General features: G+C 34.4%; 2 protein-coding genes across 5 annotated transcripts in view; both read right to left on the bottom strand.

Annotated features, from left to right (window-relative positions):
* LOC127867006 (uncharacterized) overlaps positions 1–3,775 on the bottom strand; it is a 4,923-nt gene extending 1,148 nt beyond the window's left edge. Inside the window, exons 1-3 of one of the 2 annotated variants that reach the window (XR_008043203.1) lie at positions 3,663–3,775; positions 1,341–1,376; positions 379–471 (exon numbers count right to left, since the gene is read on the bottom strand). Coding sequence is in view for 1 of the 2 variants with exons in the window: in XM_052407927.1 (XP_052263887.1) it covers positions 379–471; positions 1,341–1,422 (175 nt within the window). In the remaining variant the exon portion in view is untranslated. Of the gene's footprint in view, positions 1–378; positions 472–1,340; positions 1,473–3,662 lie in introns of those variants that run through there. The other variant, XM_052407927.1, reaches the window with a different exon arrangement.
* A 3,041-nt stretch (positions 3,776–6,816) lies between these two features.
* LOC127866999 (uncharacterized) overlaps positions 6,817–23,087 on the bottom strand; it is a 54,683-nt gene continuing 38,412 nt past the window's right edge. Inside the window, exons 1-3 of one of the 3 annotated variants that reach the window (XM_052407916.1) lie at positions 10,778–10,889; positions 8,348–8,581; positions 6,817–7,578 (exon numbers count right to left, since the gene is read on the bottom strand). In XM_052407916.1, the coding sequence (XP_052263876.1) occupies positions 7,169–7,578; positions 8,348–8,581; positions 10,778–10,859 (726 nt within the window). In that variant the 5' untranslated portion in view covers positions 10,860–10,889 and the 3' untranslated portion in view covers positions 6,817–7,168. Of the gene's footprint in view, positions 7,579–8,347; positions 8,582–10,777; positions 10,890–23,087 lie in introns of those variants that run through there. The other 2 variants (XM_052407917.1, XM_052407918.1) reach the window with 2 other exon arrangements.

The raw sequence follows: 23,087 nt of genomic DNA, 5'->3' as shown, positions 1-23,087 counted from the left end.
AGGAAAACATTACGGACCCAATACTATTAATGGCGTGATCAATTTGACGTCAATACTGAAATATTCCCTGATTCTTTTCAAAGAGAGTACTTCCCATTAATGCAGAGAGGTTGTTTGTTTGGTTATTAGTCAGGAAAATACAACGCTTATACTACTTTTGTTAACTAAATTAAATACACACTATAATCGAAATAAAATATATCGTACATATAATTCTTCATAAATACATTGATTTTATTGGAAGTTTAGCGGCGGTCATCCCTATTGCGGTTATTTTTACATTAAATATGTCGCAGACACTCGTGCCAATCACGGCGGTAATGGGGCACATTTCAGTAGCGGCTGTGTTACCATCGCAGGCTGTGTTGTTGTACTGACCCAAAATAGGTCCCAATATTTTGTTGACGGAGTCAGCGATCAACGATGTCATGTTGATCAGCTTCATATTCAAGTGCATGCACTGTGGACATTCTGAAATAATGACGGCAATCGTACAACCATGCCATGTTTAAATGTAAATGAAATTATTAGATACGATACGTGCGAAACAAAACCTGTGTGTCTGACCAATGAGCTTTTATAATGTAACTCATATCGTTTAGTTTAGATTGTTTGAAGTAGATCATCCCATCTTAAGAGATTGTAGCGGCAACATTTAAATGTATGCTCAACGTGTATGTAAGTAAAATCTTCATGTGTTAAATAAGTATTCATCGGGTTTCGCTTTCGCTCAAATCAACTGAACTTTTTGATTTACTATATAGTTATAGTTCAACGACATTTACTTCGAAACGATCAATACATACAATTAAAAGATAACTATGTTTGATCAAATATTGATTGAACAACTTTCTGCGATTTTATAACAAAGAAATAAAAACGTATTGTTTCGTATTTGAATATTTGTGTTGAACTACATTTTTCTAGTATCTTATTTAAATGTAATGCAATCCCACCAATCTCCTAATCAAAAAAATTTACTAGTGGTGGCGCTGTGTATGGTTTATTAAGAGGTCAATAAATGTTGTATAGATTCTGACATGCTTTACATTGCATCAAATGTTAACATTATTTATATGTTATTCGTTGTCTCCTTAATACTGCCTCGTATTGTTTTATATTATCCATAATAAGTCTAATACTGCTCGATAAAAATTTTGTTCAAAGTCAGTCCGACTAACACAAGCACGTGTTAATTTGTCGTAAATTAATTTTAAATAAGCACTTTAGGATACAAGTGAAGCCACATAAGAACGTGATGTAAACATTCAAACTTGAAAAGCAAAACATTCCAAAATAATAAAAAAATAAAATAAATAATCAGAAAGAACTATTCTTACCTAATCTACCCGACAGTGGTCCACTATGCGATAATCCTACAAGGACGAGCACATAAGGTACATACATCATACAGGTGTTCATTTTGTCGTTAATCTCAATTCGTTGAAAAGATTGAACTATTGTATGACTAAATTCTAAATGACCGTTTCTTATACACGTGCTACAAGTCAGCCGTAAACAGAAGAAAGCCCCATTAGTATGTCGTGCCGCTTGTGTCAAAATAGCGATAAACAGAGCAGATGAAAATAGCCTACAGGCTCAATATTATGCCGACAGGTGATGTTTCGCATATAGGCGTAAATGTATGTCTGTCAGAATATATTTGAGGATTTTTTACCCAAAAAGACATAAGAGCTCACTGTCTTATAAAGTATACTTACCCAAAACGCTTCGATATTTGTTTAAAACAATAAAGGTCTTGCACTATTGTGCAATTATAATAGAATACTAAACTAAACCTTTACCAACGAATACACATTCTTCCGTTTTGAAACACAATGTTCCAGAATGAATTCATTAATGACGACATACTTATATTATATATCTACATGCTTAGATTGAACATCTATAACAAGTTATTATCGGTTTGATACATAAGGTTATACATTGGTCCTTTACATGTTATTAAACAGAGAGAATTATGTGATAGTTTAGCGAGAAAAAAAAGCACGGGTTTCTCGTTTTGAGTTTTAAGTGAGTCGCAAATCTATTGATTTGTCATTCGAGTTGTGTAATTGGCAGTGAAATAGTGTGGATTGCTTGGGGAGACAAACTCGCCCTCCCCCTAATGACCATGTATGTGTGTTAAACTAATTGGTTACATTATTTTAACGTGTGCAATTAAATAAGTGAAAATTTCATTTATTTTAATCAAGTTTTTAGTTTCTTAAAGATGGGATCCTAACAGGACCTACTGTATTGCTAAATAAGGAAGTCAAAGAGCGCCTCGGGATTCCTCAACTGAGCAGCGCCATTGAGGTCGATCTCTGTTGCGCATTGGAGACATACGGGCGACAGAATTTGCATAAGTGTGCTGGAAGACCTGTCACACACGAACACCAATTTCTTGTATGTCTGTGCGTAATTATTTATGAAGACAAAAGTTGTTAGGATAAACCAGGTAAATAATTGCGTTTTCTAAAATGGCGGTATTAGAGAATGTTGATGACGATAGGGTTTATTAGGATGATGATTGTTTAACTATATTTAGACTAGAGAATAATACATTTTCTCATAACTACGAGTAACAAATTACTACAGATATACAACTATGTCGAACGGCACATTTTTTAGCCTACTCGCGTAATATAGTGCATATAAGTTTAAAGGTACCATCTGTCATTCGGCATGTAGTTTTAAATTCGTATTGATCCAAATTGCAATAAAAGCCAACTGTCCATATAGGATTAATAGACAACACATTCTTTATTTGAATGAACCAATATAGGTTTTACAACATTGTGTTATTTTAATAATGTAATAAATTTCAAATATACACATGAACACAATCTTTTAGCAGTAAAACATAATTTACCAATAGGTATACATTAAACCTACAGGCTTAAATTGGATCTTCATGTTTATATTTGCACATGTGCCTGTTTGCCCCAATATAGGCATGCAAGCACAACATTGTTTCTGATGTGTAGTATTTTTGCATCTGTAGGTATACCTATTTATTTTGACACTAATTGGACGTCATACATAACAGCGAGGAATGAATATTTTGAAATGGCATTTTATCAACGTTAGAAAAAACATTTAGCAAAATTCAGGTGCAGCCGTGATATTTCAAAATAACCCTTATCAGTAAATCGTCGCACCTATTGCGAAATGTAGCCCTAAACAAACAACGGCTCTGAACGAATGTAAAATGTTATGATGAAAGCGTAAACAATATAAAGTAGCGCTTTGTATAAATATAGGTATTTTAGTCAATCCAAAAGATACCCTCATTCGGATAAAGATAACCGAAGTCAAATACCTTGTCTTAATATTATCCAATTAATCTAAAACGTACAATTGTATGGATATTACATTTTTTAGACAATCGCTAACCAAAACATATATCCTAAAATTGAAGATAAACAAAACTTATATAGAGTTATCCAGATAGTTATTTTGATTCGCCAAGCGAGGTGTGTAATTGGCAGGGAAACAGTGCAGATAGCTATGAGACAATCCCGCCCCCCCCCCCCCTCTTATGACCATGTGTATGTGTTCAAATTATAGGCAACCATATTTTAAAGTGCGTACAAATAGTGAATGTTTCGTGTATTTCAGTCCTATTTTTGTTTATATAAGGTCCTAACAAGACCTACTTGATTGCTACAGAAGGATGCCAAAGAGCGCCTCGGGATTCCTCAACTGAGCTCTGCCATTGAGGTCGATCTTTGTTGCGCATTGGATACATTCTGGCGGCAGAAGGTTTTTGGCATTCGTATGCTGGAAGCCCTGTCAAAAACGAACTCCAATTGCTAATCTGTTTGTGTGTAATTATTTAAAAAGAAATATTTCTGTCAAATACGAATGTCAATTGCTAATCTGTTTGTGTGTAATTATTTATAAAGAAATCTAACAATTATGATATCTATAATGGCGGTGTTGAAGACTGTTAATGATGATAGTGTTGTTTCGGATGGTGATTGTTTAACTATATTAAGAATAGAGAATAATAAATTTTCCATAACTACGAGTAAAAAAGTACTACAGATATACAATATGCCGACAGGCACACTGTTTAGCCTACACGCGTAATATTGCCCATACAGCTTAAATGTATGTCTTTCGGCATGTATTTTTTAAATTCTTGTTGACATAAAGTGCAATAAGAGTCAATTGTCTATTAAGGTTTAATAGACAAAACGTTAAGTTAATCAAACAATGTCAGTTTTAAAATAATGTTTTATTTTAATAACGATTGTCCTGGTTGTCGAAATAACATAAGAACGAATGCCCTTGTCAAAGTTAGTGTAGGAACGATTGTCCGTGGAAACGGATATCCGGATAATTACTTAAGTGCATAATACCTATACACTTTTTAAATAATTGTAAATGTTATGCTAAACATGTTTTTAGAGGGTACCGGAAAAATAAATCTCCGTCATTACGCAGTGCTATAAAGATTGAACGTTAGTGTACGGAACAATACAATAAAAACAAGCAATTTCGTTTACCACAACGGGGTTAAATAATGTTTCTGAAATTAAGAGATTTATGATGAAAAGTGATATATATATTTCTCACTCATAAGCACGGGTAAAAAGATATAAATATGCATGCCTAGAGAGTTTTTGTTCATTGGTATATAATAATTCTTCAATTTTTATTACAGTAAAAAAGACTTAACTATAAAAAAAACTTAACATTTATAGTATCATGTACGTCGCCTTAAATACTGCTTTGTCATTATGATGATTCAACACACCTCTTGCGCGTTCGATTTTTTACGGAAAATATCAAACACCAACACACCCATACCTTTTAGAATTATAGTTATATATTGTATATATTGTATTAGACGACTTATGTATATATTTGTTTTATTTCGATGATTAGTCTTCAGACCACACTCTGATGTTAATCTGTAACTCGTATTTTTATAAAGATAACATAAATATATAAATATAAACTAATGGTACTAAATATTAAGTCGTTGAATTATTATTGATGTGTTATAGTGTTTATGTTTAAATTACTTATACCTTTATTGACTAAACACTAATATTGTCTGTATGCATATGTTTGACGTTTTTCTACCCAGTAATAGTGACCATGAAAATCCCGAATGTAAATAATACACTCAACTGCTATATAGTCATCGATATTCTCCGCAAAAGAAAGTTACACGTTATGAAATTCGATGCGTCATGTGATATCTAAAAATAGCAACCGTAGTAGTATTGTGAAACTGGTCTATTGGACGTCATATATAAAGGCGCGGTATGGATATTTTGAAATAACAATTTATCAACAAATCTGGGATTTTGTTTTAAAAACATGAAACCAAATTAAGGTGCAAACAAAATATAATGAAATTACCTTCTTAAACAAATCGCCGCACCAGTTGCGAAATGTTACCCTTAAAATAAACGGCTTGGAACGAATGTTAAATGTTATGATGATAGCATAAAAACTATGAATACCAGGTACGGATGAGTTTATCTTACACACGGACAAATACACATAATACAAACTGTCAATAAATACGCATTTCCTACACTCACGTGTGCGTGGGCACATACACGCTTCTCTGCCCCTTCCCACATCAACTTAAACTACAAGAACATGTTCGCATATGATAACACACTGCATGGCTAAATCATTATTTATTAGCAGTCATGTTTGTGCTTTGAAGTCATTGATAACTTTTGTATGTGAAACAAATCAAATAATTTATATTTAATGGATTATATTATGTCATAATAATGTTTTGCAGATTTTCAAACGTTGGTGTTACATTTGAAAGATGTTAAATGTAACCACATGATTGTTATGATCCTAAACAATGTATAAATACAACATTTTAGATATGTTGAAAAAATAAAACCAAAATCGATCTCATGCTCATACACAGATACGCGAGACTTAACAAATACAAATCATACACTAAGATTTTTTAAAGCAAAAGCATGAATCAAATAACTGAATATTAATTTAATTGTATACAAAGGTGATACATCTAGTTTATGATAATACAACATTATGAAAACACATTTAAACATGATTGCATTGTTTTTGTATAATTGATGTATTTAGTCAGAAAAAGTTTCGAATGAAAGATACCTGCGTGACCCGGGTGAACCTCCGAGGTAAGGGTAGTAGGGGTGTAGGGGGAAGGAGGTTAACTTAAACATACTGCAACTACTACTACTACTACTAGTACTATTACTACTTCTACTATTAATACTACCACTACTACTACTACTACTACTACTACTACTACTACTACTACTACTACTACTACTACTACTACTACTACTACTACTACTACTACTACTACTTCTACTACTGCTACTACTATTACTACTACTACTACTTCTACTACTACTACTACTACTACTACTACTACTACTACTACTACTACTACTACTACTACTACTACTACTACTACTACTACTACTACTACTACTACTGCTACTACTACTACTACTACTACTACTACTACTACTACTACTACTACTACTACTACTACTACTACTACTACTACTACTACAACTACTACTACTGCTACTACTACTTCTACTACTACTACTACTACTACTACTACTACTACTACTACTACTACTACTACTACTACTACTACTACTACTACTACTACCACTACTACTACTACTACTACTACTACTACTTCTACTACTACTACTACTACTAATACTAATACTATTACTACTACTACTACTTATTATTATTATTATTATTATCGCAATAACTTAACATGAACACTACGCTAATTAACAAAAAGGAAATACAGAATAAGTAACGTTCACATTTAATTGATAACCGTAAGACAAATACAAACAGAATTTAATACAGATTTATTCACAAAGCGTTCAACGTGGTATTGCTAATTATAAAATCCATTGGTATGATTTCTGGCACATGATACCCTGTATAACTGGATAGCCATAAAACTTTTTATTATTTTAAAATTTACTTGTTTCCAGCATCGGTTTAATTATATAGTGAGCGGTATGTTTGATGTCCTAAATTGGATGATTAACAGTAACGCAGTTCTACATAATAGTCTTACAGGGATAAACAATAAAACAGTCAACGGGCTTCAACCAATTAGGTGCTTCTGTAATTTGCAGAGTTGTACTGTTTTTTACTCATAAAATCGAAGAATCACCAAACACCTCATAATAAGATTACTGGCTAAGCCCAAATTGTTTCCAGAATTACCCTTGTCAAATGTGTGTTTGTCAGAACCCTCCGTGTTGCTTACAGTAACTCTTGATACCGTGGGTAATGGAGCCATGGTTGCTGTGTCCGTGATGATGGGCGTTGGGATGAAGCCGTTAACCGACTGACAAAATAGCCCATTGTATGTGACTGTCTTATATTGGGCAGACAACAATGATAGCTTGAAGAGGACGTCCGCTCTCTGCCCGGCCTCGACGAGGTCAAGAATTGGTGTGCATTTCGGGGTGTCACCACTCATAAGGACTCCACAACTTCTCATAACAACGGATATCTCCATACCCGCATCTGGGAACAATTCAATTGAGCCGTGCTCTGTGTTAAAGGGGGTTTAATGGATGTGCTTTACGTGTCATTCCAGATTAGACTGTGCAGTCCACACAGGCTAATCAGGTACGACACTTTCCGCCTTAACTGGATTTTGATGAGACTCCTTTATAATAAAACTATCATAAAAGCGGAATGTGTCACCCCTTATTAACCTGTGCGGACTGCACAGAATAATCTCGGACAACACTTCACGCACATACAATGACCCCCATTTTCACAGAGCACGGTCCAATTTTAACATTATTTTTACTGTTGGTGATACTATCATGTGAAAACAACGTACTATGAATATATTAGAACACTAAAGAGTCGAGTTGTTCAGCATTTAAGATTAAATACTTTTTTACAAATGTCATATCTGAGATGGTATAATTGTTTTCATTAAATTATCAATAACGGAATATCAATTCTATGATTTTTATATATCCAAATGTATCAGGTCAAACAGATCAAATACGATATTATATAAATCATATGGATATTTAAGTGGGGCAACTTTAAGCTCTCAAATTAATAACGATAAAGGAGAAAATTACGGACGCAATACTATTAATGGTGTGATCAGTTTGACGTCAAGACTGAAATATTCCCCGATTTCCATAGAGAGTACTTGGCATTAATGCAGAGAGGTTGTTTGTTGATTAGTCAGGAAAATATAACGCTAATAAAAGTGTATGCTACATAAATAAAATACACAATATCATCGCACTAAAATGTATCGGACATATAATCCTTTATAAATATATTGATTTACCAGGAAGGTTGGCAGCCGTCATCCCAATTGCGGTTATGTTAACATTGAAGCTGTCGCAGACACTGGTGCCAATCATAGCGGTGATGGGGCACATGTCAGAAGCCGCTTTGTTACCCACGCAGGCTGTGTTGTTGTACTGACTCAAAATAGGTTCCAATATTTGGTTGACGCGGTCACCGATCATCGCGGGCATGTTGATCAGCTTCATTCCCAAGTGCATGCACTGTGGACATTCTAAAATATTGATGTTAAATGTATTGCAACTATTACATACGATACGTTCAAAACAATACGTGTTGCTCGACCAATGGGCTTTTATAATGTAACATATAGCTCTATGTTGAGATTGTATGGAGTAGATCATCCAATCATAAGACTGTGTAGCGGCAACTCAAATGTATGCTGTACGTGTATGTAAGTGAGACCTTAATGTGTAGAATAAGTATTCATCGGAGTCCACTTTCGCTTCTTCTTGATGTATTATATATTTTGTTAAACGTCATTTGCTGAGCTACAAGTATTATTCGCCACACATTTAGTTTCGTGTATTTCATTTTTATACCGATCGGCGAATTTGAGTATATCCGGTAAAACGCTATTGCGGTCAAATTGTATCGATAGCATTAACTTCGTTTATGCAGAATTGTAAGAATTCTGTCAGGGCCGGTTTTCCTTGTATGGCTGTGGTAAAACTTTGTTTACACTCTAGAGGCAACATTTATTGTCCGATCCCCATGAAACTTGGTCAGAATATTTTTCCCAATGATATCTTGGACAAGTTTGAAAATGATTACAGTTGCTTGAAAAAAAAGCCCGTTAGTGTTCATTGTTTCTGATATGTCTTCATATGGCTATTGTAAAACCTCGTTAACACTCTAGCGGCAACATTTACTGTCCGATCTTCATTAAACTTTGTAAGAAAATTGTTTCTGATGATATCGTGGATGATTTTTAAAATGGTTTAGGTTGGTTGATACACATGGCCATCAGTGGCAGTGGCATTTTTCCTAACATGACTATCTATGAATATAGTAAAACCTTGTTAACACTGAAGAGTCCACAATTATTGTCCGATCTTCATTAAACTTGGTAAGAACTTCGAAGATTTACCCCAAATGATATTTTGGATGAAATTGAAAATGGTTTCGATTGGTTGGACAACATGGCCGCCAGGAGGCGTGGCAATTTGCCTTATATGGCTATAGTTGAAAATGTGAAACACTTGAAAAGTCGTGATGTATAAATGAAACTTGGTCAGAACATTTGTTTAATGATATCCTGGATTAGAATTCACATGGTTTCAGTCTATCAAAAAACATGGCCGCCTGGGGTAGACAATTTATCCTTATATGGCTATAGTAAAACCTTGTAAGCACGCTAAAAGTTACATGTATAGTTCACTTGTCATGAAACTTGATCAGAACATTAGTTTGTTCTAATGAAATCTTGGGCTTCTCAGAGCCGGTCAGTTCCTTTTTATCTTAGTTGAGCTTTCTTTGGACCTGCCAGGTCCTTTTATTAAGAAATTAACGCCGAATGTTTAAATTGTGTTAAACAGTCAATACATACATTTAGAAAATGACTATTCTTATTGTTTTTGATCAAAAATTTAGTGAACAACTTTCTGCGGTTTTATTACAAAAAAAACAAAAACGTCTACTTTCGTACTTGGTTATTTGTGTTGAACTACATTATTCTATTATCTAAGTTGAATTTTACCAATCCGTTAAACAAAATTGTTTACTAGCTAATTGGGACCAGTTACTATCGCTTCATAATAATTGACTAGTAAATTGGTATGTGATAAACAGGGTTAACCTCCTGCAAGTGACTCCAAAGTGACACATTCTCCTCGACTCGTGGACATGTATTAATATTAAAATCAAACTGAAAATGTCCACCGAAAACTAATATTTTACTTTTTTTCCAGTATGAGAAATTGAATATAGTTTTTTACCTTAAACCACGAAGTTTCATGCCATCTATAATAGTATATTTTATTGTTTCTAGCAATGGTCATTATTGGAAATATGGTGTTTGATGAATAATATTGTTAGAAAAGAATCGTATCTTGCCTTTTTTTATTTAAACACTTGAGTTAAGGTGTACTGTGTATGGTTTATTAAGAGGGCAATACATGTTGTATAGATTTTTACATGTCATACATGAAATGATTTACATTATTTTTATCTCGTATTGTTGTTATCATTCATACTATTTATAATACTGCTCGATGAAATTTCGACATATTTTGTTCAAGTCTGTCCGCCAAAAACAAGCCCGTGTCCATTTGTCGTAAATGAATTTTAAATACGCACTTCATGATACAAGTTAGCTAAAAAGAACGTGATGTATTCATTCAAACTTGAAAAACTAAATCATTTCAAAATAAAATAAAAGAACTAAATAATCAGAAAGAACTATTCTTACCTAATCTGCCCGACAGTGGTCCACTATGCGATAATGGTAAAAGGACGAGCACAGATAGCACACATATCATACAGGTGTTCATTTTGTTGTTAATCTCAATTCGTTTAAACGGTTGAAATAGTGTATGCTTAAATTTCATCTGACTGTTCCTTATATACGTGATGCAAGTCAGCCGTAAACAGGAGGGGAAAGTCCCATTAGTATGCCTTACCGTTTGGGTCAAAGTAGCTGCAAATGCAGCAGATGAAATAGCCTACAGGCTAAAATTATGACGACAGGGTGATGTTTCGCAAGCTTAAATATATTTCTGTCAGGATATATTAGAGGATTTTTTTTTACCCAAAATGCAATAAGAGCCCACTGTGTTAAAACGTATACTTACCCAAAACGCTTCAATATTTGTTTAATCACTAGTAAATCAAAACTTTGCTAACGAATATGCATTCTTCCGTTTTCAAACACAATAAACCAGAATGCATAAAATAATGACTACATACTTATATTATATCTACACACTTAACTTGCACCGTTATAAGAACTTATTATCGGTTTGATGTATAAGGTAATATATTGGTCCTTTACATTTTATTTAGAAAAGAGAGTTCTGTATTGGTTTAGAGAGAAAGCACGGGTTTCTCGTTTTGAGTTTTAAGTGAGTTGCAAGTCATTTGATTCGTCATTCGAGGTGTGTCATTGGCAGGGAAACAGCGCGGATAGGTATGAGACATTATTGTAACGTATGCAATTAAAAAAATCAATTCGTTTATTTCGGTCAAGTGTTTAGTTACCATAAGATTGGATCCTAACAAGAACCTACCGCATTGCTAAAGAAGGATGTCAAATCGTCAAAGAGCGCCTCGTAATTCATCAAGTGAGCGGTGCAATTAAGGTCGAATTCTGTTGCGCATTGAATATATATGGGCGGCAGTCGGGATTCCGCCAGTGAGCGGTGCCATTGAGGTCGAGCTCTGTCGCGCATTGGTGACATACGGGCGGTAGTCGGGATTCCTCCAGTGAGCGGTGCCATTAAGGTTGAACTCTGTTACGCATTTAAGACATAGGGTCGGCAGTCGGGATACCTCCAGTGAGCGGTTACATTGAGGTCGAACACTGTTGCGAATGAAAAAATACGGGTGGCAAAAGATCTTTGGCATTAGTGTGCTGGACGCCCAATCAAATACGAACACCAATTTCTGATTTATTTAGACTAACGTGTTAACCTTTACGCGTAATATTGCGCATATAAGCTTAAATGTACGTCTTTCGGCATGTATTTTTAACTTGGTTTTGACCCAAAGTGCATTAAAAGCCAACTGTCCATTGAGGTTTTATAAAAAAACGTTTTTCATTTGCATAAAACAAGATCAGTTTTGAAAGAATGTGTTTTTTTAATAATGTAATAAATTACAACTTTACAAATGAAAACAAATTCTTAAGCATTAATACAAAATGTACAAGTAGGTATAATTTACACCTACAGGCTCAAATTGTATCTTCATGTATAAAGTTGTTAATGTGCCTGTTGGCCTCAATATATGCATGCAGGCACAACAATGTTTCTGATGTAGTATTTTATCATCGGTAGGTAAATGTGTACCTACTTATGTTTGACACAAATTGGACGTCATACATAACGGCGCGGTATGAATATTTTGAAATGACATTTTATAAAAAAATCGGCAATTCTGTTAAAAAGACATTAAGCTAAATTACGGTGCAGCCGGGATATTTTGAAATAACCATTATCAACTAATCGCCGCACCTGTTGCGAAATATAACACTTAAAATCATCTTCTCGGAACAAATGTGAAATGATATGATGAAAGCGTAAACGATATAAAGACCAGTAGCTAAGTATGGGTAATTTTAGTCAATCCAAAATATAATTTCATGCGGATAAAGATAACCGAAGTCAAATACTTTGGCTTCATCTGATCCAAAACTAAACCAAACCGTGCAATTTATTGGATATTTTTTTTATACAATATGTAACAAAAATATATTCTTAAATTAAAGATAACCAAAAGTTATCCGCTGGATATGAGTTATTCAGATAGTTATGTTTATTCGCCATTCGAGGTGTGTAATTGGCATGAAAACAGTGCGGATAGCTATGAGACAACCCGCCCCCCCCCCCCCCCTTATGACCATGTATGTGTTTTAAAATTATCGGCTACATTTTTTAACGGGTATAATACAAGATAATTTAAGTGAATATTTCGTTTATTTTTAGTCCCGTTTTAAGTTTATATAAGATGGGATCCAAACACGAAACTACTGCATTGTTTAAGGAGGATGTCAAGTCGTCAAAGAGCGCCTCGGGATTCCTCCAGTGAGCGGTGCCATTGAGGTCGATCCGTGTTGAGGATCGGAAATAGACGGGCAGCAAAATATATTTTGCATTAGTGTGCTAGAAGCCCTGTCAAATGCGAACAGCAATTTCTTATCTGTATGTTTACAATAAGTTATAAAGAAAGAAGCTGTTAGGATAAACCAGGTGAACAATTATGATTACTATAATGGCAGTGTTGACGACTGTTATAGATACAAGTGTTGATTAGGATGATAATTGCTTAACTATATTTAGAATATTTAATTATGCATTTACATATAACAACGAGTAAAAAAATACATATATACAATATACCGACAGGCAACTCTTTTTAGCCTACATGCGTAATATTGCGCAAAGAGCTTAAGTGTATGTCTTTCGGCATGTATTTTTGAATTCGTATTGACCCAAAGTGCAATAAGCCTCAACTGTCTATAAAAGTATCAAAGACAAAACGTTCTTAATTTGAATAAAACAATATCAGTTTTAAAATAATGTGTTATTTCAATAATGATTGTTTGGGTTGTCAAAATAACATAGGAACGAATGTCCGGGTTGTCAAGACAACGTACGAACGAATATCCTTTTTTTAATTAGCGTAGGAACGATTTTCCCTTTTGCATTATACGGCAAATGTACAAAATTGTTTTATTTCGATGGCAGGTCTTCAGACCAGCTTTACTCTGATGTTAATCTGTAACTCGTATTTTTATAAAGATGAAATAAATTTATAGATATAATATACTTGTACTAAATGTTATGTCATTTATTATTATTAAGGAGTTATAATGTTTATTTAATAATTACTTTTACATTTATTGACTAAACAAATGTATGCATGCATATGTTTTACGTTATAGTACCTAGTGTAAGTACCCATGCATATCCCGAATGTAAATGATAACATTCAACTGGTGAATAATCATCGATATTCTTGGCAAATGAAAGTTACTCGTTCAGCCTCGTTCCGACTTCCGACGCGTCACGTAATATCTAACAATAGCAACAGTGGTGGTATTGTGAAACTTGTCTATTTGACGTTATACATAAAGGCGCGGCATGAATATTTTGAAATGACAATTTATCAACAAATCCGGGATTTTGTTTTAAAAACATGAATTCAAATTACGGTGCAGACAAGATATAATGCAAGTACCTTTATCAACAAATCGCCACACCTGTTGCGAAATGTGACCCTAAAATTCAACGGCTTAGAACGAATGTAAAATGTTATGATGATAGCATAAACACTATGAAGACCAGGTACGGAATAGTTTATCTTACACATGGACAAATACACATAACAAAAACTGTCAATAAACACATAATACCTACACACACATGCACTTGGGCACATACACACTTCTCTTCCCCTTCCCCCATCAACTTAAACTACAAGAACATGTTCGCATACAACACACTGCATGGCTAAGCTTTTTTTATTGGCAGACATGTTTGTGTTTTGAAATCATTGATAACTTTTTATGAAAAATAAACCAAATAGGTTTAATTGGTCAGAATATTTCATAATGATGTTTAGCAGTGTTAAATTTGAAAGATGTTAAATGTATCCACATGGTTGTTATTGCGATATACAATGTATAAGTACAACACTTCAGATGTGTTCAAATTAAGACAAAATCGATCTCATGCTCATACGCAGATACGCGAGACTTGACAAAGACAAGTCAAACTAAAAGTTTTTGGAGCACAAGAGTAAAACAAATAATATGGTATTTATTTAATTATATACAATAGTGATAAATCTAGTGTATGATCACGTGCAACGATTTAACGTAATACTTGTATGGTTTTAAATATAAGTCTTTAAAAGGAAATCATGGTGTCATGGAAATTGGTTTCTTTTTATTATCATTGACTTATCATATGCCATACATTTGAAATAAATCATACAATTATTTCTTCCAGATGCCAATACAAATCCACGTATGTTTGTTTGTTAACCTGTTGTTCAGTTATCGTATGATTTTTACACACTTTGGAACGGCCTTAATTTAATGGTTACGATACATGTAAATACAAGTATATCAAAAACTCAATTTGAAGCGAAGTGTTTATTGTACGCAACTCTTCATGTACTTATGATTCAGCTAACTCTTTTGTGTGATGTTGACGTATGTTGGTCATGATTTATCAATTTCTTGCATGATGATTTTTTTACAGCCGACGATAGCCACGCTTGGAGTAATCAGTACCGCAAACTATTGTCTAGTTCCGTTCCAGGCGATAGTTCCTGCACAGTGGTTTTCAGTTTAATCAAAGCAAAACAAAAACGATTAACGAATATCGAAACGTCATTCAAAAATTCAATTATTGATTATCGTAAAGTGGGGGCGTTGTTTAGATCTCTCCCAAAGACACCATGTACTGGTTCTAGGCCCAGGTAGAGGACTCGAGAGACACCAAGTACTGGTTCTAGGCCCAGGTAGAGGACTCGAGAGACACCAAGTACTGGTTCTAGTCCCAGGTAGAGGACTCGAGAGCACCAAGTACTGGTTCTAGGCCCAGGTAGAGGACTCGAGAGACACCAAGTACTGGTTCTAGGCCCAGGTAGAGGACTTGAGAGACACCAAGTACTGGTTCTAGGCCCAGGTAGAGGACTCGAGAGCACCAAGTACTGGTTCTAGGCCCAGGTAGAGGACTCGAGAGACACCAAGTACTGGTTCTAGGCCCAGGTAGAGGACTCGAGATACACCAAGTACTGGTTCTAGGCCCAGGTAGAGGACTCGAGAGACACCAAGTACTGGTTCAAGGCCCAGGTAGAGGACTCGAGAGACACCAAGTACTGGTTCTAGGCCCAGGTAGAGGACTCGAGAGACACCAAGTACTGGTTCTAGGCCCAGGTAGAGGACTCGAGAGACACCAAGTACTGGTTCTAGGCCCAGGTAGAGGACTCAAGAGACACCAAGTACTGGTTCTAGGCCCAGGTAGAGGACTCGAGAGACACCAAGTACTGGTGCTAGGCCCAGGTAGAGGACTCGAGAGCGTTTATATAAGCCTTAGGCTTTTGATGCAGTCGAGCTCAAATAAGTAGGTTTAAACTAAAATAAATAGTTCTAAACTAAAATAAATAGGTTTAAACTAAAATAAATAGGTTTAAACTAAAATAAATAGGTTTTAACTAATACTTTTATAGATAAATGCTTTTAAGAAAACAATTAGTTTTTTTGTTTTTTATTTAAAAATACGAAATAATACGAAACAACAAGTGTTTTTTGTGTTGTTTTGTCAAAGGACAGAACGAAAAAATGATGCATATGAAACGGAAATTTCAGTGCATTCAACTAAATGTCTTTTTTAATACCCATCCCATATGACGTAACTTCTGTGACGAAATACACCAGTTCAAGCCAGATCCTATTGATTTACAGGGATGCAGTTGTGATAAGTTTGCTTTTTTAACAGTAATCTAAAATATAAGAAGAAAAGGTTATATAAGTACGTAACAATTTCTTAGGATATATGTTTGTAATTATTATATAGGAATACAATCGCTCTAACTAGCCATTCGTTTTCGTAAATCGTGTTTGGTCAGAAACTGTTGTATTCGATTCATACGTTTCCATCAGTAATATCGTTTATATTAAAATGAGGTTAAGTGATTGAATACAAAAAAAAGCAATTGATGCATTGAATTACTTATTATTTATAAGAATGAGTGTCGACGCCATTGTGTTCAGTCGACTTTGCGTGGTCTGTTTCTTTTCAGACAAAACAAAAAAAAATCGACCCGGCATACACGAATAACGACCCGTAATTTTTTTTACTGTTTGTAATTTTTCATGTAATATGTTTTATTTATGTACATTCAGTGACGGTTTACTGTAAGACGTGTTTATAAAAGTCATTTATGAAACGACAAACTCGAACTTACGGTTTTCAAGTATCTGAAATGTGCTCGGCACATTTATGCATATATTGGAATGAACTGGAGTTTTATCAAATGTGTTTCCTTTTCTTTAAATACTTGTCTTGGAAGCATCATTCCAATAGTCAGTGCGTTTAAACAGACATAATAAGTTAAAATATGCGTATGGATCTGACTTTTTACAGATCCCATTACATATAAATACAATTACGTTTGTAACTTGACATTTTTATTAGAAGTGTGGAAATCGTTTTATCACGTTTATGTTGACTTGGAGACTGTCTTTTCCGAGACGCGCTTTCACCTCGACTATTTATAACATCAATACATTGTTCATACCTAAAAGCACAGCATTGAATGAATGAATCTATATATATTTTATTTAGCCGTAGGTATTGCACGAAGATCTTCGAAAGTATAATTAGTATTCGCATTTTCACTTGAAATCGTCACGTCGTTTCTTCACTGTCCGCCATCATGAAATGTTGACTTGTGGGTAATTGTGCATAGCAACACAAGGCGGTGTTTACATATGTGTCGCGCTCTGACAAAAAAGGAGTTAAATGACATTGAAATGACGTTGATATAATTGCGTATACAGTGACGTTAATCGGGATTTAAGTTTGATGCTTTCCGGATTGTTTTTTTGTACTTTGGAGCTATAAACATCTTTTAAACAGTGTGTTTTGTTCTCGAAAAAGCTTTGGATAGCGAAATTGAGGTACGATATGTTTATTTTCCCTAATCATTCAATCAATAACTAACAATTATTCATGCACAGTGTAGTTTGTTTTATTGACCTGTCAGTGCATGTTTCTTATCTTTATTTTTCTTCTACTTTACGGTCTTCAATGTATTCCTCATTATTTGTAAGAAACATCAACGTGTGTTTTTGATCAATTACTCGTACAAATCAAATAAACTTTGCGATTTGGTTTTTCTAATAAGTTCAGGGCTAAGCTAAGTCTTTTCCATTTGTAATTCACCGTATGATAAATTGCCGCTTCAGTGAACACGTGATTGAATGTTTTGAATAAAACAGCAACGTTTTATATTATCAACACAGCATACGTTCAAATTATTGTGAAATGTTAAGCGTATACTATGCAAGGCTTGTTATATATATATTTGTGTGTTATCATATAACTGTACATTTAAGTAAGAGAGAGACGTGACATGTAGCATATCCTTGTTATGTTGTAGTGAAATCTATTTTTATGAAATTTTTACTTAAGTTGTGCATATTTCGAAATAATATTTATCAATTACATGAATATTCACTGTCCTTTCATAAATACGCATTGAACGTATCTTATTTGTTACATAAACTCTATATATAGATAAATGCCCTCTGGCCGGGTGCAGAATTTGGGCAATCTTTTGTTCGAAAAAAATGGTGACACGTAATAAGTTATGATATATGTAAACAGTGGCCTGTGCCTATGTATCTGATTACCTCATTATCGGACGGGAAAACACGCAAAGTCTTTCGCCACGAACTCGTGCATGCACAGACTTCCAGGGTGCAAACGACACTAGCATCAGTCTGAACAGAACAAAGTAAGCCCAGTACAAGGTGTTATTGCACTTTAGGTATACTTGAAAAACCTGTAACGCATTTAATAAAAAATTCGAATGCTTGGTGCGCATGAGTTAGTTGATCATTCTTGCTGATTAATACTATGTTTACGATACCCAGCCCACTGAGTTACCGGCGATTGGTCATTATAGGGGCATATCGACGGTATTTCCCTTTATATACGAAGAAAAAAATTCAAAATAACACAAAGTTTATTTTTTAAGAATATAAAATTATTGGGATAAATACTTACCAGTAATAAATGAAATATATATACCAAATTGATGAATAAAAAGATCAAACATTTAAAAATATTCCTATCGGCCTCAGGCAACAGTTCCTAAATCATCCGTGATACCTTGGGACAACAGTTTTGACTGTTCACCGCGCATCCATGAAATAACTGTTTGATTATCTGATCAAATTTCAAACATAGAAAAAAGAACAAATGAGAGATTTAGATTACGTAATCGCTTGTTTAGATTTCGGTAATTTCCGTCGCTTTACGCACAACCCTAGTACATATAATACTTCAGACATTTCCGTACAGACACGGAATTGTAGCGGAAAATACCGAATGACGATGACATGATTTCTAAAAAGAGAAATGAAAAACACAGGGATAGTCTGCACGAGCGGTGAACAGTTCAAACTTTTGACCGGTCAACAGTTCCAAATATTCACTGGCAACAGTGTAAAACATCGCAACATTATTTTTTCGACGAGCAAAGAGCAAAAAATGTTTAATTATCATTGATATAAAGCATCAGGTAATGAAATGAAATAATAAAAAGGCTGCCCCAGGACAATTTTTTCAGGCGCGAGAAAATTGTAGTAGTAGTAAAATAAAATGTACATTAACATTCAATATGTGCATGCTTATTGATGATAATGGACTTTAAACGGAACTTTTTTTTAAATCATTCATTGAGACAAACAATTTCTGTGGGGCATTTGTTCGAACCACACTGGGACAGTGTCGTCATTTATTCTTATTTTTGAAACCAGCTAATTTTTTTAGTTACTTTTTATGGGCTAATTTCTGTTCCAAATAGTGCAAATATAAAATGTAGCTTAATATTGGTAGAGGGTCAACATGTTTTGAACCATCTGTCGGGCTGCACGTCTGTCCAAAAAGTGTGCATTCTGACCATATGTTTGTTTTTAATGGATGTACATGTATTTTAAAATGACTTTTTCAAAAATGTGAAGCACAGTGAGACAAAGTGTAGCACACAACACCCAGTTCCCAAGCTCAAAAGTTGAGGACCTTAAATTTGATATTTCAAGATTATGCATTGATTGACGTGCCGGTCCATATATTTATCATAAATGGATGAATTAGATAATATGTAGAACTAAAGGGATAATACACATTATCGGGGGTATGATCATCTGCGGGCGCTCAAAAAAAATCCTGCTCGAGTGCGCAGAACGAGGGCAGGAACGGATTTTGAGAGTGCCCGCAGATGATCATGTCCGCGAAAATGTGAATTTTCGCTATAATTGCACATACCGAAATAAATAAGAATATTAAGATTTATTTTACGTGTCCCTCATATGCACATCTACTTCACAATCAGTCTCCCGCCACTTTTGAAATTCTACCATGAATTTCTTTGTATCTTCAAATCTGTGGGATGGCTTTCAGACAACAGTGAGTTAATTAGGTTTTGTGCTAATGTAACCTGCAAATGTTAACTGAAAAATTCCAAACTCAATGGGATTAGAACCAGGGACCTTCTGGTTTCTAGGCCGCCAGCAAGTGCTCTTCAGCGTCGCTAGAAAGTTTATAGCAAGGCAGTTTAAGTGTTCTTTATTTTTTACCCTACTAAAGTAGTAAATTAATATAAAAAAATCATTGAAAATTACATTTATTGAACCAATATTGTAATACCGTTACATTCTTATATAATTCTATATTTATGACTTATTAACAAATTAGACACTTCTTCTTTATTTTTGGTTTTAACATTATACTTTTCAGTTGATGATATAGCTGACAGTGAGATGTCTGAAGAAGAACTAAACCAGTGAAAGTGTAAAATGCAAATCTACTGAGCAGTCAACCAAATGGGCCATAAAGAAGTTTGAGGGTATGTTTTGAAGTGTTTTTGCAATACATGCTGTAAGGAGGTTTATTGTATGCTTTTAGGTGGTTCATAGGTATATATGTGTGACATATATCGCTTGTGAAATTATATCGATATGCAACCAAAATCAACAAATATCTTTTTAATTTAACGAAAGTGAGGTTTATACCAATTTTAGTGTCAACAAAACAGTCCATGATTGAAATCGCTTAAGTAGGAACAAGTTTACGCTTAGCGTGTAGTGCATGTTTATGCCGATTTACTTCAGAGGCATCAATAGCTTACTCAGTATGGTTATTTAATAATTTAGCAGTTTCATAATATGGATACTAATATAGAAAATTACCACTTTCTTGTGCATGATCATTTAAATACCGGCTGTTATAAAAGACTAGTAACTGATTGTGAGAATGGCCGCATTTGATTATTAAGCAATTTTGTATTCATATTATTTAACTTAAACTCTGAAGAAAACTGATATTTTAAGAAAAATAAGTATGTTGTGAAGCAACATTTTCAATGGTCTAGCAATCAAGTCATAAAGAAGGTTGATAAACACTCTTTATACATATACAAAGAATGATTATTGAAAAGCAAGTTTAAGTTTGAAAATTCATTTGAATTATGAACATAATATGGTTATGCCCCAAAATGAATGCTTATAGTTTTTTATCCATATGTCGGTGTTCACGTCCGTCCATTGTTGTTTCTTACCATAACTTTGTCAGACATCAAGATTATGCATTTTAAGTCGTGTCGAATGAGGCATATTTATAAAGAGATAATTCACGTTTGCGAGGGCAAAAACATCTGCGGGCGCTCGAAATATCCGTTCTCGAGTGCGCAGTTCGAGGGCAAGAACGCATTTTCTCCCGCAGATGATCATGTCCAAGAAAATGTGTATTTTCGCTGTTTTTGACATTTGAATTACGATTTCTTCTGTAATTCAGACTGGCTGCAGAAACGGAATATCAAGGTGGACCTTGAGAGTGTTCCTGATGATGAGCTGGCGCACATACTTCAAAAATTCTATGCGGAGGTTCGCACGAATGATGGCAAAATGTTTTCTCCGGAAATCCTGCGTGGTATAAGGGCGACATTCACAGGACCATTGCTGGAAACCCATACAACAGGGCATTTGACATTCTTACAGGAACAGCATTCATGCTAGCAAATCGGACGCTAGAGACAATGTGCACAAAATGGGTTTAAAATGAAAAGCAAAAGCATATTCCTGCAATTGAAAAGGGTGACCTATAAAAAATGGAGAAATATTTTCAAGGGTACATAAATGACCCTGAAACCTTAACAAACACTTTTAGAGTTCTGTTATGTTATATTTTCGGGTTTTCGTGAGCTGAAAGTCGACTCATTTGAAGTGAAAACAGATGACAAATGGGTCAAATTTATAACTGAAAGACATGGAAAAACAAGTAAAAATGTGTAGGTTGGCTCATCAAGTAAGGCATGGGACTATTCAGACCAAGAGCTTATGTCTTACAAATTCAATGTTCTGAAATTGACATTTTTGATGTCTTCAAGTTTTATCTGTCTAAGTTGTCTCCATCAAACACTGCATGGTTTTAAAAGCCTTTGCAGAAAAATAGGAGATCAACAGTATGGTATGGGAATGCTGTTCTTGGAAAGAACACACTTGGAACAATAATGAAAAACATCTCGTATGTCTGCAAGCTGTCTTGGACATACACACACCATTCTGTCAGAGGTACAGCAGTTCTAGTCATGTATCACGCTGGAATTGATACTAAGCTTATATGCAAAATAGCCATTCACAAGACGGAAGAATCTCTAAAACATTACATTAAAAACATCAACAAAAACGTAAGTGTTCTGAAGCATTAAGTGCAGGTCTTTCAGCCACAGAAATCTGCATATCTGATCAATCAGAGCAACAAAGTAACAACCAAACGATCAACTCATACAGAAGCACTGTTACGCTAACAATTCCATTCATTGGAAACCACACCTTCAACCTATATAACTGGAGCTACATGCAACTTCAAATTTTCTAACAAGTAAAGAAGCAGTTGTGGCAGATTGAAGAACTTGTGTTTTTTGTCTCTGTTAAAAATGTTTTGTCTTACATTAAAATTGTATGGACCATAATAGTGTTAAACACCGGAAGACAAAGAAATGACGCCAAGTCATAATTTGTACATGCTTTATTCTAGTTTGTTTAGAAATGTTGCTAATATTTTGTGTTAAAAACAAGTCTGAATGTGTTGACTGGGCAAATAATAATTGTTCGGAGGATTAAATGTCTGTGATATTACCGGTATCTGTTTCTTAAATGTGTTGATTTCTGTGATATTTGATTTTTACAAATGTTTGATAAATTTGTATAAGCTATGACAGTCCTGAGCCGTTTCTCAGCAACTGTTGTATATATTAAATTT

Source organism: Dreissena polymorpha, chromosome 2 (assembly GCF_020536995.1).
Source record: "Dreissena polymorpha isolate Duluth1 chromosome 2, UMN_Dpol_1.0, whole genome shotgun sequence".
In the NCBI taxonomy this organism is placed as follows: Eukaryota; Metazoa; Mollusca; class Bivalvia; order Myida; family Dreissenidae; genus Dreissena; species Dreissena polymorpha.
Note: the sequence above shows the minus strand (reverse complement) of the source record. Positions and strands in the feature narration are given on the sequence as shown.